At 39.7% G+C, this 27,805-nt stretch overlaps 1 protein-coding gene across 4 annotated transcripts in view; it reads right to left on the bottom strand.

Annotated features, from left to right (window-relative positions):
* Window positions 1-27,805, bottom strand: part of nfic (nuclear factor I/C) — a 459,067-nt gene that overhangs the window by 409,468 nt on the left and 21,794 nt on the right. For all 4 annotated transcript variants that reach the window (XM_078198406.1, XM_078198408.1, XM_078198405.1 and 1 more), the window contains exon 2: window positions 11,139-11,670. In XM_078198406.1, the coding sequence (XP_078054532.1) occupies window positions 11,139-11,670 (532 nt within the window). The remainder of the gene's footprint in view (window positions 1-11,138; window positions 11,671-27,805) is intronic.

Here is a 27,805-nt window from a genome sequence, read left to right on the forward strand (position 1 = left end):
GCAGATATCTTTTTGTAAGAATACTAATGAAATCCAACAGCAGGTAGGAGACTGAAGATTTGATTAATATTGACCACTATTCCCGTGTTCCTTTGTTGACTGGTGCCACTATTTTAAGTTCAGTGATTATCACGTTCCCATCATCATCCCTTGGGATACCATCTGGGAACATAAGGATTCTTCATATTTTGAAGAATTAAAAACAAATTTATAATGGAATAGATATTATGGTCAAATCAGTTTCACAAATACATGATTATTTTCTCAAATTTAAGTTATAATGCAAAATACTAGCCAGAGAATTACCTGCATTGACTTCCTTTGCAAGAAGTCTCACAACACCAGGTTAAAGTCCAACAGGTTTACTTGGTAGCACAAGCCACAAGCTTGCGGAGCACTACCCCTTCATCAGGTGAGTTCTGTTCACAAACAGGGCATATAAAGACACAAACTCAATTTACAAAATAATGGTTGGAATGCGAGTCTTTACAGGTAATCAAGTATTAAAGGTACAGACAATGTGAGTGTAGAGAGGGTTAAGCACAGGTTAAAGAGATGTGTATTCTCTCCAACCAGGACAGTTAGTGAGATTTTGCAAGCCCAGGCAAGTCGTGGGGGTTACAGATAGTGTGACATGAACCCAAGATCCCGGTTGAGGCCATCCTCATGTGTGCGGAACTTGGCTATCGGTCTCTGTTCAGCGACTCTGCGTTGTCGTGTGTCATGAAGGCCGCCTTGGAGAACGCTTACCTGAAGATCAGAGGCCGAATACCCGTGACCGCTGAAGTGTTCCCCAACAGGAAGAGAACACTCTTGCCTGGTGATTGTCGAGCGGTGTTCATTCATCTATTGTCGTAGCATCTGCATGGTCTCCCCAATGTACCATGCCTCAGGACATCCTTTCCTGCAGCGGCCCCGGAGACATCTTCTCCGGAGCCTTCAACATGTCATTGATGAAGACGAACATCTCGCCAAGGCCATCCCCACACCCCCACTTCTTGCCTTCAAACAACCGCACAACCTCAAACAGACCATTGTCCGCAGCAAACTACCCAGCCTTCAGGAGAACAGTGACCACGAAACCACACAACCCTGCCACAGCAACCTCTGCAAGACGTGCCGGATTATCGACACCGCTCAAGTACATACACTTGCAACTCGGCCAATGTTGTCTACCTGTGCTTAACCCTCTCTCCGCTCACATTGTCTGTACCTTTAAGACTTGATTATCTGTAAAGACTCGCATTCCAACCATTATCTTGTAAATTGAGTTTGTGTCTTTATAGGCCCTGTTTGTGAACAGAACTCCCACTCACCTGATGAAAGGGCAGCGCTCCGAAAGCTTGTGGCTTGTGCTACCAAGTAAACCTGTTGGACTTTAACCTGGTGTTGTGAGACTTCTTGCTATGCTTACCCCAGTCCAACACCGGCATCTCCACATCTTGACTTCCTTTCCCACTCCTGCACAATCCACTGAGTTTCCTCTGGTGTCCCCTGAAGATCTATGCTTGCCTGCCTCATATTTCTTACCTAAATGCTGCCCCTCACAGAAACATATCAGGTTCAACATGTACGCTGGTGACACCCCAACTCTACCTTACAACAATCTCTCTTGACCCCCTCCACTATCTTTAAATTATCAAACTGCTTCTCTGACATCCAATATCAAATAAGCAGAAATTTCTTTCAATTGAACATCGGGAAGACCAAAGGCATTGATTTCAGTCCCCACCACAAACGCCATCCCTCTTCCTGGAACTGCAGAATCCTAAACCAGACTGTTTTTGATCTTGGTGTTGTATTTTTACCCTGAAATGAGGTTCTGACCACAATGTTCACAGCTACCTCAGTTTAGGTGCTGCTCAAACCCTCATCCATGCCTCTGCTATCTCTCGGTTTGATGATTTTAACAAACTTCTGGCCAGCCTTACACCTTCCATCCCCATAATCTTTAGGTCTTCCAAATCTCTTCAAATCCAAACTTGGACCAAGTTGCATTTACTCATCAGCCCTATGCTCGCCAATCTATATTGGTGCTCAGTTAAGCAACTCCTCCATTTTAAAATTCTCATCCTTGCTTTCAAATCTCCATACGGCCTCACCTTTCCCTACCTCCAGAACCTCCACCAGCCCGACAATCCTACAAGATTTCAGCACTAGTCCAACTCTTGGGTCTTATGCATTCCAAATTTGAACTGCCACACCACTGACAACTGTGCCTTCAGTTACCAATGTCCTAAGCTCTGGAATTCACACCCTAAACATCTCTACTTCTCTGTTTCTTCCTTGAAGACACTATTTAAAACAGACCCTTTTTTCTAAACTATTAGTCACCTGCCATAACATCTCCTGACTTGGTGTCAAAATTTGATTGAAAATACTCCCGTGAAGCCCCTTGGGGTGATTTTGCTACATTCAAGATGCTATATAAATGCAAGAAGTTGTTGTTCACTAAAATGCAGATGTGAATATAATTTTTTCATGACTACCTAACTACTAAAAGGTGTGATGATAAGCATAATCCGAACCACCCCTCCCCCTGCCAGCCCTCCTAGCGTGTAGCAGTATAAGTTTGATCAAGCAAAGAAGGGAGGGATCAGTGTTACACAATAGTCCATATATTTGGTTAAATCTGTTTAAAACTTGCCAATGGAAACAGTGTTTGCAGGTAACTGGTACTGTAATCTTACTTCATTTTCTACCTGCCTGAACTGTTTCTGAGGCAAAACCAATTCTCACTGTCCCCATAGCTTCCTGTGCCCAGGATCTGCAATATTACTTCTGACGAGACACATCGATACAGCTGAAACATGATCGATATGTTCTGAATCAGTAACCTGATCTAGTACACGCAGTACCTGATGTAAAGCCAGCAGCTGCTCCTGCCATTTACTGTAGCAAAGCCATATGATTTCTTGTTCAACAATCTACAGTACTTGTCAATTTCATAAACCCAAAATGAGCTGAGTGGAGTCTAGACAAAGGACCCTAAGAAAATAATGGCTGGAGATAAAGGAACTTAAAAAACATTGATAAGCATGAATCCAGTACAGAAAACGAAAGGGAAGACAGGGGCTGACTTTAACTATTACTGTTCCGGCATATAGTTCCACTGGAAACCATTAAGTATGAGAAGAACATTGCACCAATGCATTAAGCGATAATGTCAACATCACAAATAATCAATTCAGCTAATACCTCTTCCAGCACACCTGGAAAAGTTGGATGTTCTTGTAACTTGCACATTACTTAAATCATTCACAGCTTCTCCCTGTTAAGTAAGCTACAATTTCCCACGATTTGTCCAAAAAGAAATCAATAGCCCAGGAGTCTGCTGCCAGATTAACAGTTAAACTAATGGTGCTCATCATTATTCATGCAAAAACGCTGCAGCAACTTCAGATAAGGGGCAGATACATGGATCAACTCAAATTTCCAAACTGCTTCATGCAAATACCATCTTACTGTCTACCTTATCATTAAGATGAGTCAAATGGTGCGAAGTCACTGTATTTGCACAGTAAATGCAAGTTGGACCCATGCCAAACAGTTAAGTCTCAACCATTTTGTCAACCACTGGTATGAAATTTAACTATTACAGCTGTGGAGATTCATTCTTCTAAGTTTTAATTGTTGTTGGAGATTTTAGAAACATAAGAACATAAGAAATAGGAGCAGGAGTAGGCCATCTGGCCCTTCGAGCCTGCCCCGCCATTCAACAAGATCATGGCTGATCTGAAGCGAATCAGTTCCACTTACCCGCCTGCTCCCCATATTCCCTAATTCCCATATCGATCAGAAAACTATCTACCCGTGATTTGTATTTGTATGCCTTTGTATACTTTTGTATACAAGTATACATTTGTATACTTTTCCTTTACTTTTATTCTCTTACTCCAAGTATTTTTTTTTAAATTCTCCTTTTGTACCTGATGTGGCATTGAATTCACCCAGTCACATTTACACCTCATTTGCCACCCTTGTACTGTTTATTTCACAATTCTTCAATCTGATTGGTTAAGGAGATACATAATTCTTTGCCCTGTAAATTCAGATCTCGGTATGCTCCGTTTCCCTTGCTGAAACTTTTATCAATTCACATTTTCAGCAACTTGGAATACAAACATTTAAAAACCTGACTATCACAGGCATGTATAGCTGATAGCAGAACTTGTAAATGCCCTGAGCCAATATCTATTAAAATTAATTTATGTTTAAAGAGCGACCTTGACCGTAGTCTTCTACCTTTTGAGTATTGAAAAAAATGTTGTGGATGTACAGAATAGGCCGATGACTTGCATTCTGCTGGAGAGCTTTCTATTTCTTGTACCCAGAGTTATTTCCAAAGTTCAAACATCCTATCTATATAAAATCATATCCTGGCACATACTTGAACAAAGCAAGTCTTTTGGACAGCACTTGACATGTTTAAAAATCTTCTGCGCCACTGAATTAAACTTAAGTCTCATTTGAAATCAAATTCATAAGAGTGAATATTATTGTCCCACTACTACTTGCTATTGACAATAAGGCCAACTCAAAACTAATTTTTGCCATGCACCACTTGTGTAACATTTCAGATTTTGGAGTGTTGCTCAGTCCTTTTTGCCAAATGAATATATATGTTCTGTAAATGTACTCTTGCCTCAATGTTGTATCCCTGCCAACACTTTCATGTTCTGTTTTTAAGCTGAACACTGATTAACCTTTTCTATCCCTGTTGCAACTTAACCTAATAGCTGAGATGCTGCATTTTACATCTGAACTCTCTGGCAGATGTGGGCAGCACAGTGGCACAGTGGTTAGCACCGCAGCCTCACAGTGCCAGGGAACTGGGTTCGATTCCTGGCTTGGGTCAGTGTCTGGAGTTTGCACGTTCTCCCTATGTCTATGTGGGTTTCCTCTGGGGGCTCCAATTTCCTCCCACAGTCCGAAAAATGTGCTCGTTAGGCGCATTGGCCATGCTAAATTTTCTCTCAGTGTACCCGAACAGGTGCCCGAGTGTGGCGACTAGGGGGATTTTCACAGTAACTTCATTGCAGTGTTAATGTAAGTCTACTTGTGACCAATAAATAAACTTTACTTTATTTTACACTTGTCCAATGAAGTATTGTGTTGAATTGTCTAAATTTACAGATTGAAACCATTCACATTACCCAAATTTGAAACACTAACTGTCAGGAATAGTATTTGGGGACTTGGTGATCTCAATTATACTGGTTATTCCATAAGAAAAATCTATGGGTTAGCCAAAGTCACCATGCAACTCTGACAGTGGTGCCTGCTAACCCTATAATGGTTGGTTCATAGCAAGGAACAGGATGGCCAGAATTAGGTCCAAGGTGCCTGGCAGGGTTTTTGTTGATTTCAGTAGTTCAGCGGTGCTTCCAGTGAACTATCTGCAGCTGTGGATCAAGTCCCAAGATGGCCTGTCACTCCAATCCATTGCTTGAGTAGAGAATTACTTTTGTCATTTCTCACCAAATGCACCAGAGTGAAAGCTTATTGCAGGATCCCTTAACGAAGAAGTTAAAGTTGGCTCCCCACACTGTGAGCATTGAGGATTCCAGAGACAAGGCTATCCTTGCTTCCAAGCTGTGGGAGGCTGCAGGGAAATGAGCTGATCCTGCAAAGGAAGTATTAAAAATAAAGAGTGAAGGAATTTAGGATTAGAATAAAGTAAAACTAAAATGTATGCTCAACTCCAGAACCTGCCAGATAATTCATATTTGCCCGAGTCAAAATATTTAACTTTCTTTGAGGAACTGCAGGTGCAGATTAACACTTCTTATTCTAGGACTGTATCCAACCATTTGCTCCAGCAAAAATAAAGCTTCATTTGCCAATGCAATTCAACTCCTTTGGAGGCATTCCTCAGTCTGGAGATTAACTATTATCCTGTAGTTGGCATGTTGGAACCAGCTCGGTAATATTTGTGATATTCATTTAAATGGAGACCCAGTCGCACACAAAGAGAATTTCACAAAATTAACAAGTTTGAAATTAATGATGATTCAAAACTACAACTCCTGTAATAAAAGTACCTCTCAAAGATGGGCGTGCCAAATTACCTCCATTGGACCATGGTATAAAGTATAAGCTACTCTAAAAATGCTTATTTTTTGTTTGGGGAAATATAATAAATTAACTATCATGAATTTATTTCATACTGTTTTAAATGAAAATGAAAACTATGTCCAACTATTGTTTTGCAAACTAATGTAATAACAAATCAAAGTATTTCTATTTCAAAGAAAGATCTGAAGAATGCAGAAAACAGTACTGGAGAAAGACACACTATTTTCTTTAGAATTTTCTAAGCTAAATAGAAAACTGTAGGGCGGGTTTTAGGGCAGCCATGCTCATCCGGAAACTATAAAATCCCGCCCAAGGTCAATGGACCTTCCCATGTTCCACCCCTCGCCCACTCTGATTCCCGTGGTGGGCGGGCCAGTAAAATTCCAGCCATTAAATTCTGCAGGGGCAAATGCCTTAAGAGGGTAAAATTAATCCCTTTTAGTCTTAATCTTTGACAATTCCAAGTTTTGTTTTAAATGTTTATTTATGTTTCTCTAAGTCTAGGTAAATATTTTACATATTTTAGTTTGTCTGTAAACTGCATTTTCATATTCCCCTTACCAAGGTAGTTCTAAATACAGTACTAGTGCATGTTCAGTGCAGAGGTAACTACTGTTGGATAATTGCTAACTTGGAACATACATAATCTGCAAGGATGGCCTACTTAAAAAAGTACAGTTACTGAATCGTGAGGATGAAGTCACCTGATTGTAACGGTTGTGAAATCACCGAAAGAGAAAATGGGATTAAAAAATACTTGAATCATCTGACTGCTGTACACATGAGGCACTCAACACACACTGACTCTATGGTGGCAGTGCAAACTCAGTACTCTAGCCATCTTAATGTCAAGATAGCTAATGTTTTGGAACCACACAGAACGTCAAAGGATTGGCTGCAAGTTTTTCCAAAACTTTTATTTTACTTGTAGGCTTTTAGAAAAGCATGGTTCATAGTCATCGTGTGGTGCAGTAGGTAGCGTCCCTGTCTCTAAGCCAGAAGCTCTGGCCTCAAGTCCCACCTCAGGATTTGATGGCCAAGATAGACAAGAATAGACAAAAGTCTGTCTTAGTATACCACTAGATGTAGGAAGAGAATTGGAATTGGAATGATTCACAGCAAGCCCTATATAGGTTTTAGTATTCTGCTTATTTACTTCCTACCTCTGTGTGTAGCACATGGGACAAAACATGCCAATAACAAGACTCACTATCTTGTTCTGAGCAATTCATTGTAAACTCTGAATGACATCCCTTAGGATCAAACTAACTGATTTTTGTTTTCTCGAATCCAATCTATACACAAATATAAAAATAAGATTTTTGGTTTCGGATTTTTATCTTTAATGTAGCCTCAAGAAACAGACTGCAAAATGTACTGCTCTTAATATGTTGGTACATGCAAGTTTTGGTACATTGACAGTGTAATGAATTCTGCAGTCATCATAATTTGATCTAATGCAACAGGAGCTCCTACCTGAAGATTCTATTGCAATAAGAAAAAATGGCTAGAATTGAGAAGAAGTGATTAGCATAGAACAGTTTGTGGCAATCATTCATCACTGGGTGCACAAAGACCTCGTCATTACTCGGCACTGGTCAGCATGACCATAATCTTGAAAACGCTTAACATAAATGACTAATCCAAACTAAGCCTTATACAGATATGTATCTTTTAGTTAATTTACTCATCTTTTCACAAGTGAACTTGAAGGGCTGTGAAAACACTGTCGAAGTAAAGACTTGGTTTTCATTTCGATAAAAGATGCTGAAGGCAGGATGCTCATTACCAGAGTACCTAACACTTTAACTCTGCTGCTGTTCTTGCAGATTTGCAGGCTGCAAATGGTCACCAATCTTGAGCACGAAGCCAGAGGGCTGCAGATAAAGGTCGTCTGAAACCTCTGATGAAACGCCAGCAAAGTTGTACAATGACAACTAAAGCATATTGATGTTGAACTGCTGTCAGTGGCAATGTGCTGAAGGGAAACTCCAGCAATATTATTAAAATATATTATTGATCGATTGTCATTTACTAGCCAACATTACGTGGCTGCTACATTGGTCCTGAAAGGAATAGAAACATGGCAGATTTCATTTCAAAGAAAAATATTTTCCAAAATGTCACAGAAGTTGATGAAGTAAAATAAGCAATTCAACTCTTGCCCTGAATGTGTTGAAAGGGGTGAGAAAATTGATTTCCTGAGACACTGTGTAGGAGTAGAGACTCCTGCTTCATCTAGCTCAAATACGTCATTACTAATGAAATGACATGTTAATCACACATCAAAAACCAGCCTCTTCCAGTATGAAGATTTAAAAATAGATCAATTCTCCATGTAGAATTTTCTTTATGCTGCTGAGTACTCAAGGTAACATAATTTAGTAATAATGTACATAAATACAACTTTTGGATTCATTATCAGGAGCTTCCCCAACTATGATTCATGATAGCTGATTGTGAGCTGATATGTTAAGCAGCTTCTCAACCAAAATGCTGCCCATTTCTTTTACTATAAAATCTTGTCATAATAAAATAATTACATTATTTTCTCAATATTTACTGACCTTAAATATTGCAGCTTGTGGAGTGATCACATTCCTGCCTCCAAGTCAACAAGTAATGTATTTAAGTCCCATTCCAGACCCAGCCTCCGCAAATGGAGATGTGAATTCTGGTCTCCAAACACTGGGTCGACCGACTCCCGGAGGATATTGGTGATCAACGAGAGTGCAGTATCTCTCTCCTCATACACACACCCCCCCCCAACCAAATATCTCACTAAATGTCAGCCCATTGTTTAGGGGCTGAAGTTTTGGCCAGCAAGCAGGAGGCCAAAACTTCGGCCCCTAAACAATGGGCTAACATTTAGCGAGATACTCACAATGGGAATGGGGTGTCTGTATCCACAACACCCCCACCAATCGAGATCGGCTCCCCTGCCCAAGTCAGGTTATCTATTATTGTAATTACAGAAATATCCCAGAGCACGAATTGCTGGATGCAAAAGCATTGGAACCAATATTCTGTCCTCATGTGCACCCAGGAGAACATGCATTTCTATCAGTTCCTGGATATTCCTCCCATCTTGAACAATCTCCATCTCATTTCTCCTTTTCCCCATTGCTATAAAAAAAAGCATTGGTCTGATCATCCCCCAACCTCGGTAATAATACCCTCTCTGTCTTGCCAATTAAAATACCAGTTCCCTCACATTTCTCCAAAAGCTAGTGGAGTACAATTAAGAGCCCATAGCAAATATTTGAACTATTATTTCACATCACCAAATTTTTCCCAGAGGGGGTAACAATTATTTAAAATGTTAAAAAATGAAGTCATACAACATTTGTTATGGCTGAGATAAATGAAGCCAAGTGTCCTGTAAAGAAATAAACTATCTCTTGCTATTGAATTACAAAACCCATTCACCTCTATTGAGGTCCAGCAGCATTCAGCGTGTTTATTTCTTGTTACACTGTTGTCTCCTATCTACTCTATATGGGCCTCCAAACAATCCAAAAGCAAATACAGATAAATCATTGCACAAGATATGCTGAGAAAAAGCCTGTTATGAGCAAATGACCTGAAATGTGAGCCATTCCTGAGTGAGACTTGCCAAGTTCAACTGATGCCACACCTCAAATTATAAATCCTTAAAGAACAATAGATAATATTTTATCTCTTACAGTGTGAAATCCCTTGTTTTTTTCCAACAGACAGCAGTAAAATAATACCGTGCTGGGAATAACGTCACAGGGATATTACAATCTTTGCTGTTTTACATAGTGGTCCACCCAGAATTTGTGCACTGCATCCCAGAAACTGTGGACCACATCCTCAAAGAAAGACCCTTTTTCAAGTCTTGGTAGATATTTGTTCCCTCAGTATTGCTACAGAACATATACTGGATTAGCAGTTTGATACCAGCTAGTGTGTTAATTGGGTTAGTCCAGAAGCGTATGTAAGCAAGATGATGTCTTTTCCAACTCAGATCAGAATGGAAAGTCACCTCGTAGAGTAAATGGGTCTTTTGATAAGCTCAGATGTGAACAAAATGGATATTGTCTCGTTAACCTCGAAATTTGAAATGTACTTCACTGGCAGAACTGAGGAGCTCTTATTTGCATCCAGTTAGTGCAGTCCCGCTGGAATCGAGGAGGCTGATTGCACAGGAACATGAAGTTCCAGGAAAGCAAATGTCCATTAAAATAACTTACACATTAAAAAATATCAAATTTTACATTTCAATGCTAGATAAAAGTGTTAAAATTTCCACTCTGGAAATTGTTGCTGTCAACGTTAGTAGCTGAATTTTAATACACCCAGGTTCAATATTTTAATGTTAAACACGGAGTGGTCTATTTTAAATGGGTTAACACTTCAGTTAAAATAGCTGACAAATAAATGTTATTCTGTGCTTCACATTTTAGTTTGTTAATATCAATAACACTAATTTTTCCTTAATTATGTGGTACAAATAGTCACAGGAAATATTTGTAATTTAGCAGACAATTTTTGACAAGATTTGACAAGAGCATCTGGTTTAACAACCATATAATTCTGTGAGTTATGAAAATCTGTTCAATAATGCTTTTCATCTGTTCTTATAATCTCATTTATTTATCAGAATAAAAAATATGCTCAGCAAGATTTGGCAGATTAAAGATACATTACAGGGTTCGGATTAAAATAGTTTTAGATAACTGACCTGTAAAATCAAAACTTTAGCACCAAAAAGAATATTTCATTATAATAATGAAGTATTCTCCATCAGTTCCTTGACACATTCAGATAATGTATTTCCATGTGAATGTCGCTTGCTACAATTCAACAATGGGACCTTGTCAATGGACCTTGCCCATTATTTATGTAAGTGTTTTGCAGTCGCACAAGTCCAGTGCAGTATAGTGTACATAATCATTTATTCAGATCACCATTTCAAATAAAGCAGAAAACTTTCATATAAAGAAACTTTGCAAACTATTCACAATGACAGTAGGCTGCGACGATGGAAAAAAAGCACAAGTTAAACAATGAAAGCTAATCATGATGTCACTTACCTCTTTCTTGCACAAAGTATGCCAAGTATAAATCAAGTTCCTTAACTGAAACACTTATGTGATGGGGCTGCACACACAGCATGGGGTTATTACACTGTTGGGACTTCACCAGACGCTCTCCATCAGTACTTTCCAAAGGGATCCCTTTAAACAGGATCACCATCACTAGATCCAACCTCCAAACTTTATCCGCTTGCCGTAAACAATCGATTCGTCTTATTTTGCCTTTCTGGTCCGGATTGGAGAGAACACAGCAGGGAGGCTTCTTCCCTGTGATGGTCAGCACGAAATCCTCACGGTACTCAGGACGGATGTCCTTGCGCAGCTTGGCGAGCAGCCTCGAGGCCCACTTCTGCTTCACCTCCGCTTTCTCACTCAACAACTCATCTTTCACTGCTCTCTCTTCATCCTTTGTCATCCGCTTTTCATGTTTCTTAAAGTACTTTCGTTTCCGAGCTTGAAGGTTGAACCACGTGTAGGCAAATGCACGGACATGTGGAAGAAGTGCCTCGATGAATGGATGAAATTCATCCTGGTAAGAGATAACACAGTTTCAGATACAATTGTTAATAAATGTTGACAAGCTTCTTACACTTTATACTTGAGCTCATTATAATACATAAGATTTAGAGAGGATTCTTGAATAATTCTCCCAGATACCTGTCAGTAATTACAGAATTCTACAGAATCATAGAATAAAATCATAGCATAATAATTGTAATCGGTTGGTACAAATACTACAAACATGTTGTCATGGAAATATAGTTCTTAAATTTTAAGTGAAAGACTTTCTCACCCCCTCTTTTGTAACACTCCCAATGTTAAGACCTCTTGTTTTCCTATTAAACAGATCTTTAACCAACTTTACATCTGATTGTAGAAGCAATATGCAGAATGAACTTTAGTCAGCTTTCCCCAGCTTTGATCTTCTCAGAGCTTGAAATTCTCATTAAACAGGGATCTGTGATCATTTTCCGAATGTTCGGTTTCTGTCACTTTTCAAAATTTCTGATGAACAGAGCAGATAAACTATTCTTGGAAATAACTTCCTCGCCAATGTAACTGCTGGCCATCTGGTCATCTTCTGACAAACAACTCCATTTAGCAAAGAAAATGCTTGTTACTGTCTGGTCTCTTAAGGATGCAGCACACAAGTGCAGATTTAAAGACACAGACATCATTAAATGTATAGTATGGTTATATTTCATAATAGTTTAAGAGAGTTACCTATTTGGAGTGATTCAAATTTTTGATTTGATTTGATTTATTATTGTCACATGTATTAACATAGTGAAAAGTATTGTTTCTTGCACGCCATACAGACAAAACATACCATTCATAGAGAAGGAAACAAGAGAGTGCAGAATGTAGTGTTACAGTCATAGCTAGGGTGCAGAGAAAGATCAACTTAATGCAAGGTAAGTCCATTCAAAATATACTGCCACCCTTTTGTTTTCTAGTAAGACAGGTAGGGTTCAGTGCACACAAGCTTACCTTAGCGCCAGGCAGTCTTTAGTTTTAGTGAACAGTTACCTAGCGTGAAATATAGCATTGGTGATGGGGGTGTTACATTCCAGCTAAAGAGCCAGCTAGAACCTCACATCGCCTCTTTTCACATAGGCCTGCCACATTAAGTACCAACCTGGCAGCAACTGGTCTTCTTCAGGATTGAGGACCCTGTGGGCAGAGGTCCTGCTCACCGAGAGGCGTGAGCCAATTAGAGGTTGGCAGTTCTTCATTGCTCAACAGCACCACCGGGGAGATGGTGGCTGCTGCCAGCAATGCACTCACCCAAGGGCCAGGATAGCCAAGGTACCCCAGGCAAGGGTGATGGGGTGGTGTCGACAGCAAGGGCATCGGGCTGACGCTCAGCAGGCCCTCACCACCCCCTTTCCGATGCCGAGTCCCTCAATCAAATACTGAGTGCTTTTGTAAAAGGACCACCCCCACAGAAGCCTGCAAGCAACCGCAAAAGGGTTTGCTTTTTAGGCTTCCCACACAGCGAGTTTCCTGCCATTGGGTGAATACCAGTGGTGGCACTAATTAGTCACTCCAGGGCCTCAATTTGCAGTGGGCCAGGAAGGCTGCCCACGAATCTCCCCAACCCAGATTTAATTGAGGCAGAGGTATGAAGGATGCAGGGTCCCTACCCACTCACCCTCCCACCCATGTAAGAGTCTCCCTGCCACAAATCTTGCCATGAGGAAGGTCATCAAATTAGATGCCACAGTTCTTGAGAAATAATAAAAAGTTTAAAACTGAAATTTAACACATTTGTTCTGTCACTGAAAAGCCAAAGGCACCACCTCAACCCTTACGCAAACCACACCTTAAATGTCCAGCAACATTACTTCTTAGTTAAAGTACAGTATTTCTGCTGAGATTCGGTGAAAAATACACCCAATCATTCAAAATCTTGCAAAAAAATCCCCAGCTAACAGAATTTACCTAAACCAGTAGCCCGTTAAAATGACCCAGTTTTATTGTAGCTTTTGGTGGAATAAGTGTCTGATTTCCACCAGTGTTTTTTGAATAAAAATACACAAGACAAGAAAATTTTTATTCTGTCACAACTCATCAGTTTGCACTGCAATAACAACCCTTTTAACATTTTGAGAGTTTTATCTTTTGAATTTAAGATTGGAGAATGCTGTAAAGGAAGAACAATCTTTTACTCATATTGAACAAAAAAACTGATTTTCGTAACAGATTATATACATTTTTCCGCAATTTACAGTTACAAATCACCATTTATGTAGAGAACAGTGAAGATATAGTCCTATTGATTACCCAGTCATAACATTTTAATTAATTGACATCCATGATGGCTACATGTGGTTTTCTTTTTATTTCTTTGTGAGAATTATTTGTTCTTTTGTGGCATGCAACTAAAACCCACATTTATATAGCACTTTTAATGTCACAAAATGTCCCAAAGCCCTTTACCAGATTGTAATCAAGCAAAAACTGATTCTAATCTAAACCAAAGGAGATATTTGAACAGGTGAACAAAACTTTGTCAAAGAGATAGGTTTTAAATGGGGAGTGAAAGGTGGAAAGACAGAGTGGCTTCGGAAGGGAATTGAAGAGGCCAAGGCATGGCCAACAACAGCAGGTGAAGGGAGTAGAATTGCAAAATGGTCCAGAATTGGAGGAACACAGAGTTCTTGGAGAGCTGTACCACTGGATGATGTTACAGAGAATAGGGAGGGGCAAGACCATGACAAGAAGATGAAGCAGACAATTCAACAATGTACTGAGAATTTTAGCCAATCCAGACCAGACGAGCATCAAAAATGCTAATGGATCTTCATCATCCATGAAAAAAAGACTTACATTTTTATAATGCTTTTTACAACCCCCGGACATCTCAACCTGCTTTACAGCCAATGAAGTACTTTTTGAAATACAGGTACAAACACTTTTGAAATACAGGAAACATGGGTTTTAACCTTTTGATGTACTGAAATTTGAAAAGTGTTTTGATCAATTTTTAAACTCTAACCATATTTGTTGATGGTACACTTGAACAGATTAGATAAAATGCTGGATGAACAAACCACACTTGCAGTAAAGTTTGAAATACTTGTTCCAAATTGGATTATCAAATTTTGTGAACAACAATGGCCAGATTAACAAATGACTATCATCATCTCTGGAAGCTAGGTTCACTACCGATATAAAATAGGGGCAATATACTCTCTAAGGCAATTTCTTGTATTAATAGCTTTAGTGTAGAGTTTTGCCAAAAAATTAAAATTATTTAATCAAAGCCATGGTTATATTTAAGGTACAGTTATAGTGTTTCCTTAGTGCCAACACCCAAGTATCTTTAATGACATGAATGTGGCAGTATAATTGAGGAGCTGGATTGGTAGCCTGAATCTAGTTCCCCTGGAACATGTGGTGCAAACCATCTTAGATAAATAGTTCACCTCACACTGCCAATACTATGGCCCAAACAAATCTGGATTTTAAAAAGCAACCAAGGTGAGATTTTATCAACATATTTTCAATCTTTTGACACTATGAGAAAACGGATGCTTAGGTCCATTCTCTCCTGATATTAAAAATGAGCAGTCTGTGGAGCTGTACTTCTATCCAAGTCAACGTGCACAAAGCTCCATTGTTGTTGAGTTCATAGCACAAAGGACGGGCAACAAAACCTATCCTGGGTCTGCTGCCTTGACAGTTGCATAGCCACTACTCCAATCAGCAGCAATATTATAACCTTGACCTAAATAATTACAAAAATGCCGCTGCTGCTTCTTGCTTAACCCTTTCTAATGTGAACCAGCCAAAATTCCGGAGTGGAATTTCCCCGATATTCAGTGCCACACACAGGAATCGAATACTCGCACGGGGTGATGCTTAGACAAGTTCAGATCCTGGGGCAGCTTGGTTTCAAAATTCCAGGGCAATTCCAGCATGTTTAGCTCACAAAGACACCATGCCACCACAAATGTGATATCTACCGTGGTGTGAAACTCTACTGTGCCCTTCTTTGTGCATTAACGTAATTGCCCATTTAAAGTATGAAATATACATTTAACACCTTGCAAAGTAACACAATGGTTACAAGCCAATTAGCCTCCGCACATGTGGATTCCATCCTGCAGCTAGTATGAATTAACTGTTTCCTGTCTCATAAATGAAGACCAAAAATATACAGCTGTATCCGTTCTATAAGAATTGTGTATTCTATGGAATACTTACAGATTATCAAATCTAATGTACATTCAGTCGACATGATGCTGAATAAATCAGGTTTAATGCAAGGTCAAAACAGGGATTATTTTTGATTGATTAACAGATCCTGACACTCTTATGGCTGTTTTTTCTTAATCCGATCAGTTTGGTGGAAGTAAAATGTTGGTGGGTCTTTGCATTTCAAATTACATAGGTTCAGGCTACTTCAAATTACAACAATGGGGATGTGATCTTTCCCTTTTGATTCAGATTACTCCTGTTAGGATGCTGACAATTACAGGGAGCACAATTCTACCAGTGTATGGGGAAATTGCCAACTCACACCAACTCCTTCAAACCTCTTCAGGAGAGCTTGAAATTCAATACTGATAAACAAGAGTGGCCATTAATCATAGTTACTGCCCTGTTAGTGCAATTATTTTCGCTATTAATAGGACGTTTAGCAAGTGTTTCCAAACTAAACTGGTTACAGTTAAATGTACTAATGATGGGATGATTATCAAATGGAACTAATAGAAGTAGAATGTGTTCTCCATAAGACTTTCATTTCTCTTCAGTATAACCATGTGTAGCGGATGGTTATATAAATAAATGTACATTCCTACATACATATCTTGTTGAACAGCAGTGAGGCCTCTTTACAGTGTAGCCACAATAATCACCACAGTGTGGGTGGAGCTTTAGTACATAAAACTGCATTGTCAACTTGTAATCTGCTGATTTGAGCTCTTCCCACAGAACAGCAACCATAGTCAAAGATAATGTTTCTCAGCATTCCTGGTGTCATTCTTTTGTTTAAATCAGATGGCAAGTTTCCCAACCCCAAAAGTCTAACACTGTCCTAAAGTTCACCCGGGACTTAATTGTTTTCATGCACCATCGTGGCCAGTTACAGAGACAAACCAGCAGCCATGCTGTCATGATGAGTTTGTACAGATCCCACTAAAAATAGCATCCGAGACAACAAAAAAAAGCAAAGTCATTTAGGCAATAGAAAGATCCAGTGCTGTATTCAGACTCTACACAAAACATTTGAGCTAATTTTAATTTTACTAGATACATAGGTTTGTAGAAGAATTGTGCAGGCAGACAACATGACCCCAGCCACGTGCACTTCAATAACAGACAAAAAAACAAACTCAGTACTCAGTATCTTAATGAATCATTTGGTCAACTATAAATATATCGCTGGGTGCAACACTGGGGATCATTTATTCTAAAACATTCTTTGGTACTGCACAGAACACAATAGCTAAAAACAGAATTAAAGCAGTATTAACAATATTTTCATATGCTATTCCACACATAAAATCCTTAAAGTGGCTTTGCAGGGTAAATGTTGGGAGGATGTTTCCATGGGTGAGGAGCCCAGAACCAGGAGTTATAGTTTCAACCATTTAGCATCCAGATGAGGAGCAATTTCTTCACTCAAAGTTTTGTGAATCTTTGGCATTATCTAGTCCAGACAACTGTGGGCGTTTAGACATTCAAGGCAAGAGATCGATAGATGCTTGGATACTAAGGTAGTCAATGGGATATTGGGATAGTGTGGGAAGGGATAGTGTGGGAAGGGATAGTGTGGCAAGGTGGAGCTGGGGTGGGTCAGCCACGGTCTTATTGAATAGCAGAGCTGGCGCAAAGGAAATGGCCTATTCCTGCTTTTATTTTTAATGCTCATCACCAGAGAAATGCTGTAATTTGTGTTCATGGATGAAAAATGGGTTTTCTGCATGAATTTAAAAATGTCAGCAGAAGATAAATGGGGAATAAACATCCTGGTGTGGTGATACTATTTTTGTGTCCATATAGACAGAAAGTACGCAATTACAACTTAACTGGTCATCCATAGCTGCCATTCAACCTCATAGGACCAATCTAATCAGACGGGAGTAATCTGCTTGCAACACCAATCAAAGCTTGCATTAATATGGTGCGTCAAAAGTTAAAAACAAAATCCCAAGAGACAAAATCACAGAGACAAAATCAGACAAAAATGGACAAGAGTAAGATGAAGAGCCAAAAATGTAATCAGCAAGGTGGATTTTAAAGGCAGTTTAAAGGAGATGAGAGAGAGGTGAAACCAAATGAGTTTAGTGAGGGAATTCTGCAGCAATGGGCCTTGGTGGCTGTGGGTATGGCTGCCAATTGTTGGCAAAGAGAGGTGGAATTGCACAATAGGCCAGGGTAGGAAGAACAGAGAATTCAGGATGGCTTGCATAGTTGGAAGAAATAGAAGGAATAACGAAGGACAAAACCATGAATATTAAGGGGATCAATTTAAATTAAAGGTTTGGGAGACCCAAACGTCAGTGCAGGTCAGCAGGGTCAGGAATAATGGCTGAGAGAAAACTTGATGTGGGAGAGATTATGGACAGCAGAGTTCTGGATGAGGTGAGGTTAACAAGGGGTGGGAGCTTGGGTTACCATCTAGAAAAGCATTGGAATAATCGAGTTTAAGTAAACAAGGTGATGAGTGAAAGTTTCAATCGCAGATGCCGAAGTCAAGGATAGAGAGGTGGGTGATGTTAGGGAGGAAGAAGTAGGTGTTTTTGTAATGGCGTGGCAATTAGGTCAGAAGTTTAGATAGGAATGAATAGGATAAGGAATTTGTGAACAGTCTGATTCAACCAGAAACAACAATCAGGGAGTGATGAAATCAGGGACAGAAGTACAGGGTTTATGGTGGATGCCAAGTACAATGGCTTCAATCTTCTTCATATCTAACAAGAGAAAATTTCTATTCAACACAGACTAAATATCAGACAAGCAAAATTAAAGCACACACACAGTGAAGGATCAATGGAAAAATAGAGGCATTGTGGATCTCATCAGCGTACACATAGAAGCTGCCCCCGTTATTGTAACTGATAGCATTTAGGGCCAGTGTGCAGATAACGGAGAGGTGGAAGGGGGCCACAAATGAATAATTGGGGAACTCCAAAGACAAGAGTGTAGCAGGCAAAAAAAACTATTGCTGACTCAAGCAATGAACAAAGAAGTAACAGTGGAGGGCAATCCCATGAGCTAGACAGCAGGAGTGTTTAAGTTTAAGTTCATTTATTAGTGTCACAAGTAGGATTACATTACATTAACATTTCAATGAAGTTTACTGTGAAGATCCCTTAGTCGCCTGTTCGGGTACACTGAGGGAGAATTTAATGTGGCCAATGCACCTAACCAGCACGTCTTTTGGACTGTGGTAGGAAACCGGAGCACCCAGAGGAAACCCATGCAGACATGGGGAGAACATACAAACTCCACACAGAGAGTGACCCAAGCCGGGAATCCAACCAGGGCTCCTGGCGCTGAGATGCAGCAGTGCCAACCACTGCCCCCAAAAGAACAACAGTCCAGTCAATCAAGTTAAAGCCTTCTATGAGGTCTTTGAGAGCAAATGCAGCATGATCACAGCTACAGATGATGGACTTTGAAACATTTCTGAGGGCTGCTTTGGTGCTGTTACAAGAGGGGAACAGATTACAAAGATTCAAATTTGGAGTTGGCTGAAAAATGGGCATGGATTTGGGTGATAACAATATGCCCAAGGACATTAGAAAGGAAAGTACAATTAGAAATTGGCAGCATATGCTCAATGCCAACCTATGCTCCCTTTCCCACCATCATGGTCCTCATACCCTCAGTGCCAACCTATGCACTCCACTCACCATCATGGCCCTTTATAGTGCCAGTGCCACCTCATGCGCCAGTACGAACATTCTATGGCCCTTTATAGACCCATGCCAACTTTGTGCCAACTCATGCCAACCCACCACTCTGTGCCCTTACACCTACCATGACAACTTATCCAGTATCCACCATGGGCAGACTTCAGGAGTCATGATGAGATTAAATTAAATTAAATTCTATGTGTTTATTGATGAATTCACTATTTTGTAAAAAGTTGCATTCATAAAAACCCATTCACTACATTTAAATTCTGTCAACTGCATCTAATTAAAACTAACATTTCATTTAAGTCCTTAATCCCTTATAAAAAGCAAACATTAGAATTCATAGTCCCACTTCAAAGAGTATATAACCACTCGTAGCTGTGAATTGGAAGACACCTTATCTGAAAATGGAAGGTTGTGGAAAAAGTCATGCTGTGATTACCTAGTAATAGGTTATCCCAGGCTTATATGAACAGAGTGAAATAGCAAGCAGTGTTTTTCTTAAACACGTGACATTTTTCAGAAATTTAAAGGATAGGAGTTTTAAATGCCTTGACAGCTTGACATTGCCTTTGACACTTCATCGTGATACTTTTAACAGTTACAGTGAGTTTGCCAGTTACTGAGTTCTTGCACCTTTTACGCATATTCATGTCTAATTTATTTTAATCCCGAAGTGGCACCCTACCTTTCCCAATGGGCACTTTACCTCTTCTGAGGGGCACCTGACTTTCCCCAAAGGGCACTTGATCTCTCATAAAGACATCTAATGACCATATTCAAAGGGGAACCCTACCTTTTCAAAGGGGTACCACACACCTCCAAAGGATACCACAAAGTTCAGATCTGCTCCAACCAGGTCTAATCTGGGCACATCATGTTTCACATGGCTGGCTCAACAAAATAACACGAGTCGAGGCATATGCTGATTTAAATGAGCAGCTGCCTCTGCTTACTTACAGAAGCTAAACTTACGGAATACTGAGAGATCTAGATAGAGTGGACGTGGTGAGGATGTTTCCAGTAATGGGAGAGACTACAACTCAAGGGCACAACCTCAGAGATGAGGAAGAATTTCTTCAGCCAGAGGAAGGTAAATCTGTGGAACTCATTGCCACAGAGGGCTGTGCAGGCTAGGCCACTGAGTGTCTTTAAGACAGAGATAGATAGGACCTTGATCAATAAGGGGATCAAGGGTTACGGGTAGAAGGCAGGAGAATGGGGATGAGAATCATATCAGCCATGATTGAATGGTGGAGCAGACTTAATGAGCCAAATGGCCTAATTCTGCTCCTACATCTTATGGTCCTATTGTCTGTGGAACATGCCTGTGTGAATCCCAATATGGAACCATTCGTAATCCGGACCCCTACAAAAATGGTAGGTGCCATCTTCGGGGATGGGACTTCTGAATTTTGGACTCATCTGCCATTTTCACAATGATGAAGATTCATCTCCAAAAATCTAGGTTTGTATCAGTGAGTTTTGTACTGGTGTCAACAGAAATAACACACTAAATTAAAAATTCAAAGTTGTTTAAAGAATTTAAAAAATTCTTACTCTGAGCAAAATTTGGTTTGGTGCACAAGCAGGTTTTTACTAGAAATGTGAAGGCAGACAGCACAACCAAACTACCAGGCCAGTAATCAAGGTGGATTAGTTAAGGTTCTCAAATGCAATAATCTAACCTCAAAAACCCTGCTACTTACTGTTCATTGTATAAATCAAGGTTAAGTGTATACAGGTGGGGAACTCTCATTTGATAATTACTTAAACATAGATAAAGTGACACTTATTGACAGTAGTGAAAGGTTGTAGAGTTAGGAGCTATACATTTATAATGTCTCACTTTGTGAAAAAATCTGAAATTGATTAAGGATTGATTTCTGGATTTCTCCTTCACCAACTGACTATCAAAAGTTTAACAATGACTTCTACCCATCTACTATTTAGAAGTAACTCAAATAAGTATTGATACTTAAGACAACTGCATTGAGTCCTACATACTCTTAAAATGTCTTGTAAGAACAAGTCAATACTCTATTGTGCTGTACACTGGGAGGCAAGGCTAAGTGCAGCATCAGGTCAAGAGGGCAGGGTCTAATTGTATCAGAGTACATAGATGTAATTCAGTTCCCATTTTTTAGGTGCTTCCTTATTTTATATGAAACTGTGACTTGTCATTATTTACAGTTAATTGACAAAACTCGGGGAAATTTGCGAAATGGAGTTGGTTGGAGCAAAGTGGTTTCTCCGCAGGCAGACCGAGAAGTCGGCAGACATAAAAGAGAGGCATTCAAGGGCCAGTGCTGACAAGAGGGCCTAATTACAGTGCAACAAGTTTAAGTTTCCATTATAAATGTGGACACAGGAATTTATAATGGAAGAAAAGGCTGGCACAGAAGTATGATTAATAAACTAACAGGAAACAACATTTTATGGACAGGAAATATAGACAGATGTAAGATTATTAATATATTGAAGCTATGCAAATCAAATTGTAGAAATAGTGACTGCCATCAAAGAGCTAAACATGAATGCAGCCCTTCAAATAAACTAACAATTTCAGTATTTTAGTACATCGATGGTTACTTTTGTAACTTGAAAAACCATAGTTACTTGCAGTCACTCTTGCCATAATTTGCTTTGTTAACTGGTTGTGCTAATTATTTTTTAAAGGTTGTGTTTGCTGCCAGTGTCGTGCATGCACAGTTAAAGATGATGTTTAGAAAGCCCAACCTTCTCCAAGTTGGTAGGGCAGAAGGGCAGAATGGAGCCAGGGACCGAGATGGGAAGGGACAGGAGGCTTCAGATTCATCCAGTGAAGGCCGCAATTCCAGATTACAACTTGCCTATCCAGCCTTTGGAACACTGGGGCTTCTTCTGGTTGGCTCTTATTCAGATCCCGAAGCTGTTCACCCAGTTTCTGAGTAGGCGGGCAGCTGAGCAAGGCCTCCCTAAGTTTCTTAATCTCCCACTCTTCCCTCTAACCTGTGCCTGTCACTGGAAAAGCCCCAATGCTGCAAATAGGGGATATTGAGGATGTAATCTGAAACAGTGGCCGTCGCCGGGTGGGCAAGAAGCCTCACCTCCCTCCTCATCCCAAAATCCTGGAGACTGCTGCAAATGACATCACTGGTTTTCTGCACATGTGCGCATGGGTATTGGCAGCCATCTTGCATTGGCAGGAGACAAGTGTTTTTTAAAATAGTAATGTGGTCAAAGCAATGAAAACTACCAAGCTGATCTCCAGCAGATGCCAAGTCAGTCATAGAACATCTGCCAAGAAAATACTGAAATCACTATCCAGAACAACATTTGCACCCTATGCCTGAGACAAAATCAGGACCCCTTCTGGGTTTCTTCCGTCCAAAATCCAAACAGGTAACTTTTGCCAAAAATAGCTGTCCTGCCCCAATTGAAAAGGAATTCCGAAGGTGTTCAACGCATTAATTTCCTGTCTTCTTATCTCATTATCACTTCGGTACAGTACTCCATTTCATCAGTCTTTTAGCACATCCATATTTCTTCAGAGCCGAAAACTTTGTAATGCAAGATGATTTCTCACACACCTGCCCAGTTAATCTTTGAACAATCATTGCTTCTGATAAAATAAATAATGTACATTTATGTTGGGCTGATTCAAATGGTATTTCTGCCTAAATGGACCTTGCACTAAAAATAAGTAAATTAAAACAAATACACTCACTTCTCTACTTGAAAGAAATGTTGAACTCTTTGGCTTTTCATGTTTTTCTCCCCTCCCGTGATCTCACATTACCTGCAGTCCAGAAGGTGGTCTCTCCTGATATTTGCTTTCTCTTTTAAGGAAACCAGACATTGTGTGGTAGTGAGCCCTTGCCCAATACCTGTGCATTCGTGATCCAAAGCTGGTAAGGCAAAACATTACAGATTCCCACTACAGTAGATTGCCACCTTTATTCTCCGCAAAGTACAACGCAGCATTAATTCTGATGTGGACTTTGCAAGAGGTACACTTAAGTCTTTGTTGCCAAATATGCTCTGTTCACACTGTAAAATAACTGGTGGCAAAACATACCACCAGGGGAACAAAATCATCCCTGGTCAACAGTGACATGAGGAATCTCGTGGATCAGCTTTGGAGTCTGCACACTTGATGACTAATAGTTCCTCTTCCAGCTGGAAAACCAGGATCCATGCAAATACTCTAGAACTGTTAGCAGCAATGAAGAATTGAAGACATATCAACACTTCATTAAGCATTAAACCAATTTCCACTGGAAAAAATAACTCTGCATGGTATTAGTTTCCTCATGAAGGTAACAAGTCGTGATTCAATCTTCACCCCATAGCAACCCCCTCCCAAATCCCCCAAACTCATCTGAAAAAGAACTCCAATAATTTGCCACCTTCTTTCTCTTTTTGGGAGAAAGGTTCCTTAACACTTTACAATTCCTTGCAACTTGATTGCTTCAAGATCAGAAGGGCTTTGTCATAATGGAAAGAGACATTGAGAACTAAGTCTCTCTTAATCCCTTCTCCATCCAATAATTTTACAACTCCATTAAATTCCTTAACAATCCAAAGCAGCTAAAGATTTCCTAAAACATATTAGGGTTCAGTCTGATACCAAGAATGCCCCCAGGACCTGACACATAACGAAGATGGAGCAGAAATAGATCAACATGAACAAGCTCAGGAGACAAAAAAATGTTCTTTCATCTTGCTGCATAGAATCTACAAGCACATTGTATGTTTTATGTATTTTTATTCCTCTGCTTTGGTTTTTGCCTTCACACTGCCCATTTTCATGTTTTGACTAGTCCCAGCTGGCAATTTGCATAACTTGAATTTTCTCTAAAGGGCAATAGCTGCTGTCTCCAATTTACCATTGGATTACTCCCGGTACTATTTATACTAAACATAATTAAGAGAAACTGGGTATTCCTGCTAGTTCCTTGATTAACTCACTCATCCTGGAACTAAAGATATTGGACCATTAAAGCACTCTGAAGGTGCTTCTCTCATCAACGTGCAACCTCGATGAGCCTGAATCTGTAAATCTGGAAAAATGTTCAGCTAACAAAGTGAAGAATCTTGTTTTCTTATTTTGTTCTAATTTAGCATCATTAGTAATATCTAAATCTACTCCCCCAGTCAAAGTAAAGGCTTTCCTATGTTACTGATATCTGCTTGATATGGTTCGACTTGGAAGCTTAATTACAATGATCTGAGTATGTACAGCATTTCTTTGTACTTTTCTAATTGATACATGTGACTACACCAATTTGATATAACTTCTATCTGCAATTACTGACTATTTAACCCTTTTTCCTTTCTTCGTCATTATTCTGGATTAATCCTCAGAATGTTCTGAGTCTCCACATGTTTAACAGCACAGTTGATATGTAACTGACAAGGGCAGTTCGGCCAAATCAAGTAGTGTGCTTTGCAATATATATTTCTACCATTTGGCTTATATTAGCCTCTGTCTCATTAAAGCTTGCTTGTAACTATTCTCTCATTTTGTTTGTTGCTATTTTAGTGGCTCAAAGAACTCAAGGATAAGTATACTTACCAGTAGGCCTCAATTATCAACATATGATACTTAAAATCTGTATGGTCACCATGACCTATATGCGGATGGGAATATGAATACTAGATCGGTCAGAGGGAATTTAAGATATTCTCTCCTTCCAAGAAAAAAGAGTGAAATGCGTGGCACCAAGTGGAAAACCAGATGAAAGGGTTTAAAATACACAATTATATATAGCATGTAGGACTCTGTACAGCTAGGTGTGAGAAGGATTGTTTGTGCTCTACTGAAATTGTTCATGTTGTACAAAGAGAGGAGAGCAAGGAACTGGAGGTTTCTCAATGAGATTACTTGTGGGTGAGTTAGGAAGATGGAAAGAGTTTATGAGAACTATGAAACCTGGTGTTGAAGGTGATAGCCTGCTGGACTATGCAACATCCCTAAGATTCACTTACTTGGTGGGGTTTTGAACAACATGCTCTTGACATCTACTGAGTGAAATGTGTGGCCGGCAGGCATGGCCAATAGATTCCCACCTGGCATTCAGTGAATGCTGGTCTGCAACCAGGAAGTGTGCGGGGAAGTCCCACTCTCTCATCAATTTCCTCTCTACCCTCCATGAAAGGAAGCCTTCTATTTTTGGCTCAATTACTAATTATGCAGGGAGTTGCAAGCGAGGATTCACATCATAGTATTATCTAAATGTGATATTACCAAGAAACTCAGTAAAGTCTCAGCAGTCATTGCTTCAAAATCATCCACAGCATTTCAAAACAGTTCCAACATTCAAAAGCGGAGTATTACATGTGCCTGATAATTAGTGGTAATTGCAACCTAACATCTAAAATGGGAAAATGCTTGAGACTATTCTACAGAATACTAGAAATGAACATGTAAATACCAAAGGCACCATAAGAAGTAATCAGCATGGTTTTGGAAGGAAGTCATGTCTTACAAACTTACTCAAATTCTTTGAGATGATAACGAGTGAATGCGGGTAATACAGTAGTTTACCTGGATTTCTAAAAGGCATTTCTCAAAAAACACATTACATGCGGTCAGAAAAAAAGTTTCTTAGTTAATAAAATGTCTAAACAAAATGAGACCTGACTTGGAAACATGTGTGAAAACTGCAGAACTTCCCTAGATCCCCATAATTCAATATTTTCAAATGACATGGAACAGGGTCTATGTAGTAGTTTTAACCCGTTGATACAAACCTATCTAGGAAGGTGATAAGTAGAAATGTTACTATCTTCAGAGAAATTTGGAACAATTACATAGATAAGCTGAGAGATAGATTAAAATCTGGATAAAAATAGATCCACACCAAAAGGAACAGATACTTTAAACGTATAGATAGCATGAAAATATCACCAATAATAAAATAAGGGAGGTGATGGCCTAGTGGTATTATCACTAGACTATTAATCCAGAAACCTAGCTAATGTTTTGGGGACCTGGGTTTGAATCCCGCCACGGCAGATGGTGGAATTTGAATTCAATAAAAGAAAATCTGGAATTAAGAATCTACTGATGACCATGAAACCATTGTCGATTGTCGGAAAAATCCATCTGGTTCACTAATGTCCTTTTTGCCCAGTCTGGCCTACATATGACTCCAGAGCCACAGCAATGTGGCTGACTCTCAACTGCCCTCGGGCAACTAGGTATGGGCAATAAATGCTAGCCAGCGAACAAGGCCCATGTCCCACGAATGAATAAAAAAAAGACTGGAAGACAAAGGACTTGAGTAGTCATTAGATCAGTCTAAGGTAGCTAATACCAAGGTAGATCAGATACTAAGCAAGTCAGAACAGGTTGTACTGACATGGTATGAATCATTGTTGAGACTATTTCTGGTATTGGGCATGCAGTTTTGATTGCCCTACCTCAAAGATACACTGGAAAAAGTTCAGAGAACAGTGACCAGGATGATCCCAGGCCTCAGGGAATTACTTTATGAAGAAATACAGATGTGGTTCAACTGATCTTCACAGAAAAATAAGAGGCAATAACGGATGGCATAGATGACGTGGAAATAAACATGAATGAACATAAAGACTAAAGAGGCAAGGTACAAAATCTCCGAGAGAAGGTTGCTGATTCAGGGCAATGTGAAATCTATTAAAAAAGAGCTGGTTTTTACCACGGTTTCTGGTACACGTGCTAACAAAAAACCTCTACATTTAAAAAAAACTCCTACCATCACCTTTCATTCTACTGGTGATGCTCTTAAATTTGCGGCCTCTGGTTTCTGACTCACCTTAGAAATATTTAACCACGTTGATGGATCATTTTTCCAGAGAAAGTTGTGAAAGGAACATAATGTCCCAGTAGTAATGGATTAATAGGTGGTGCTGAAGGCAGATCCCAGATGGAATAGTTAGACAAGGACTTTAGAAGAGAAGGCTATATGGACTGACTGACCTGATTAGATTTATTTTACAGATAAACGTAGTGTGTGTTTCTTAAAAAAAAAATTTTTCAACACCATTTCAGCCCTTAACTTTGCAGAACCTTGGCAATGACTAGTGAAACTGCTATGCTATTACAACAAGAAGGTGCGGCCTAGTGCCAAACAAGCAGCTGGCAGCCATGTTTGTTGGCTGCTGCTTTTCCGTTCCTGCTGTTGAAAGCGGCCCACATACATTGGGTATTTTTCTCAGCAGAAGAGCAGACCCATGGATAAATACACAGAGTCACTTTAAGAACAGCTCTATTCAGCAAAATGGGAACTATAACTAGTTACAACACCAACTGAGCTC

The sequence above is a fragment of the Mustelus asterias genome, chromosome 26 (assembly GCF_964213995.1).
Source record: "Mustelus asterias chromosome 26, sMusAst1.hap1.1, whole genome shotgun sequence".
NCBI classification, from domain to species: domain Eukaryota; kingdom Metazoa; phylum Chordata; class Chondrichthyes; order Carcharhiniformes; family Triakidae; genus Mustelus; species Mustelus asterias.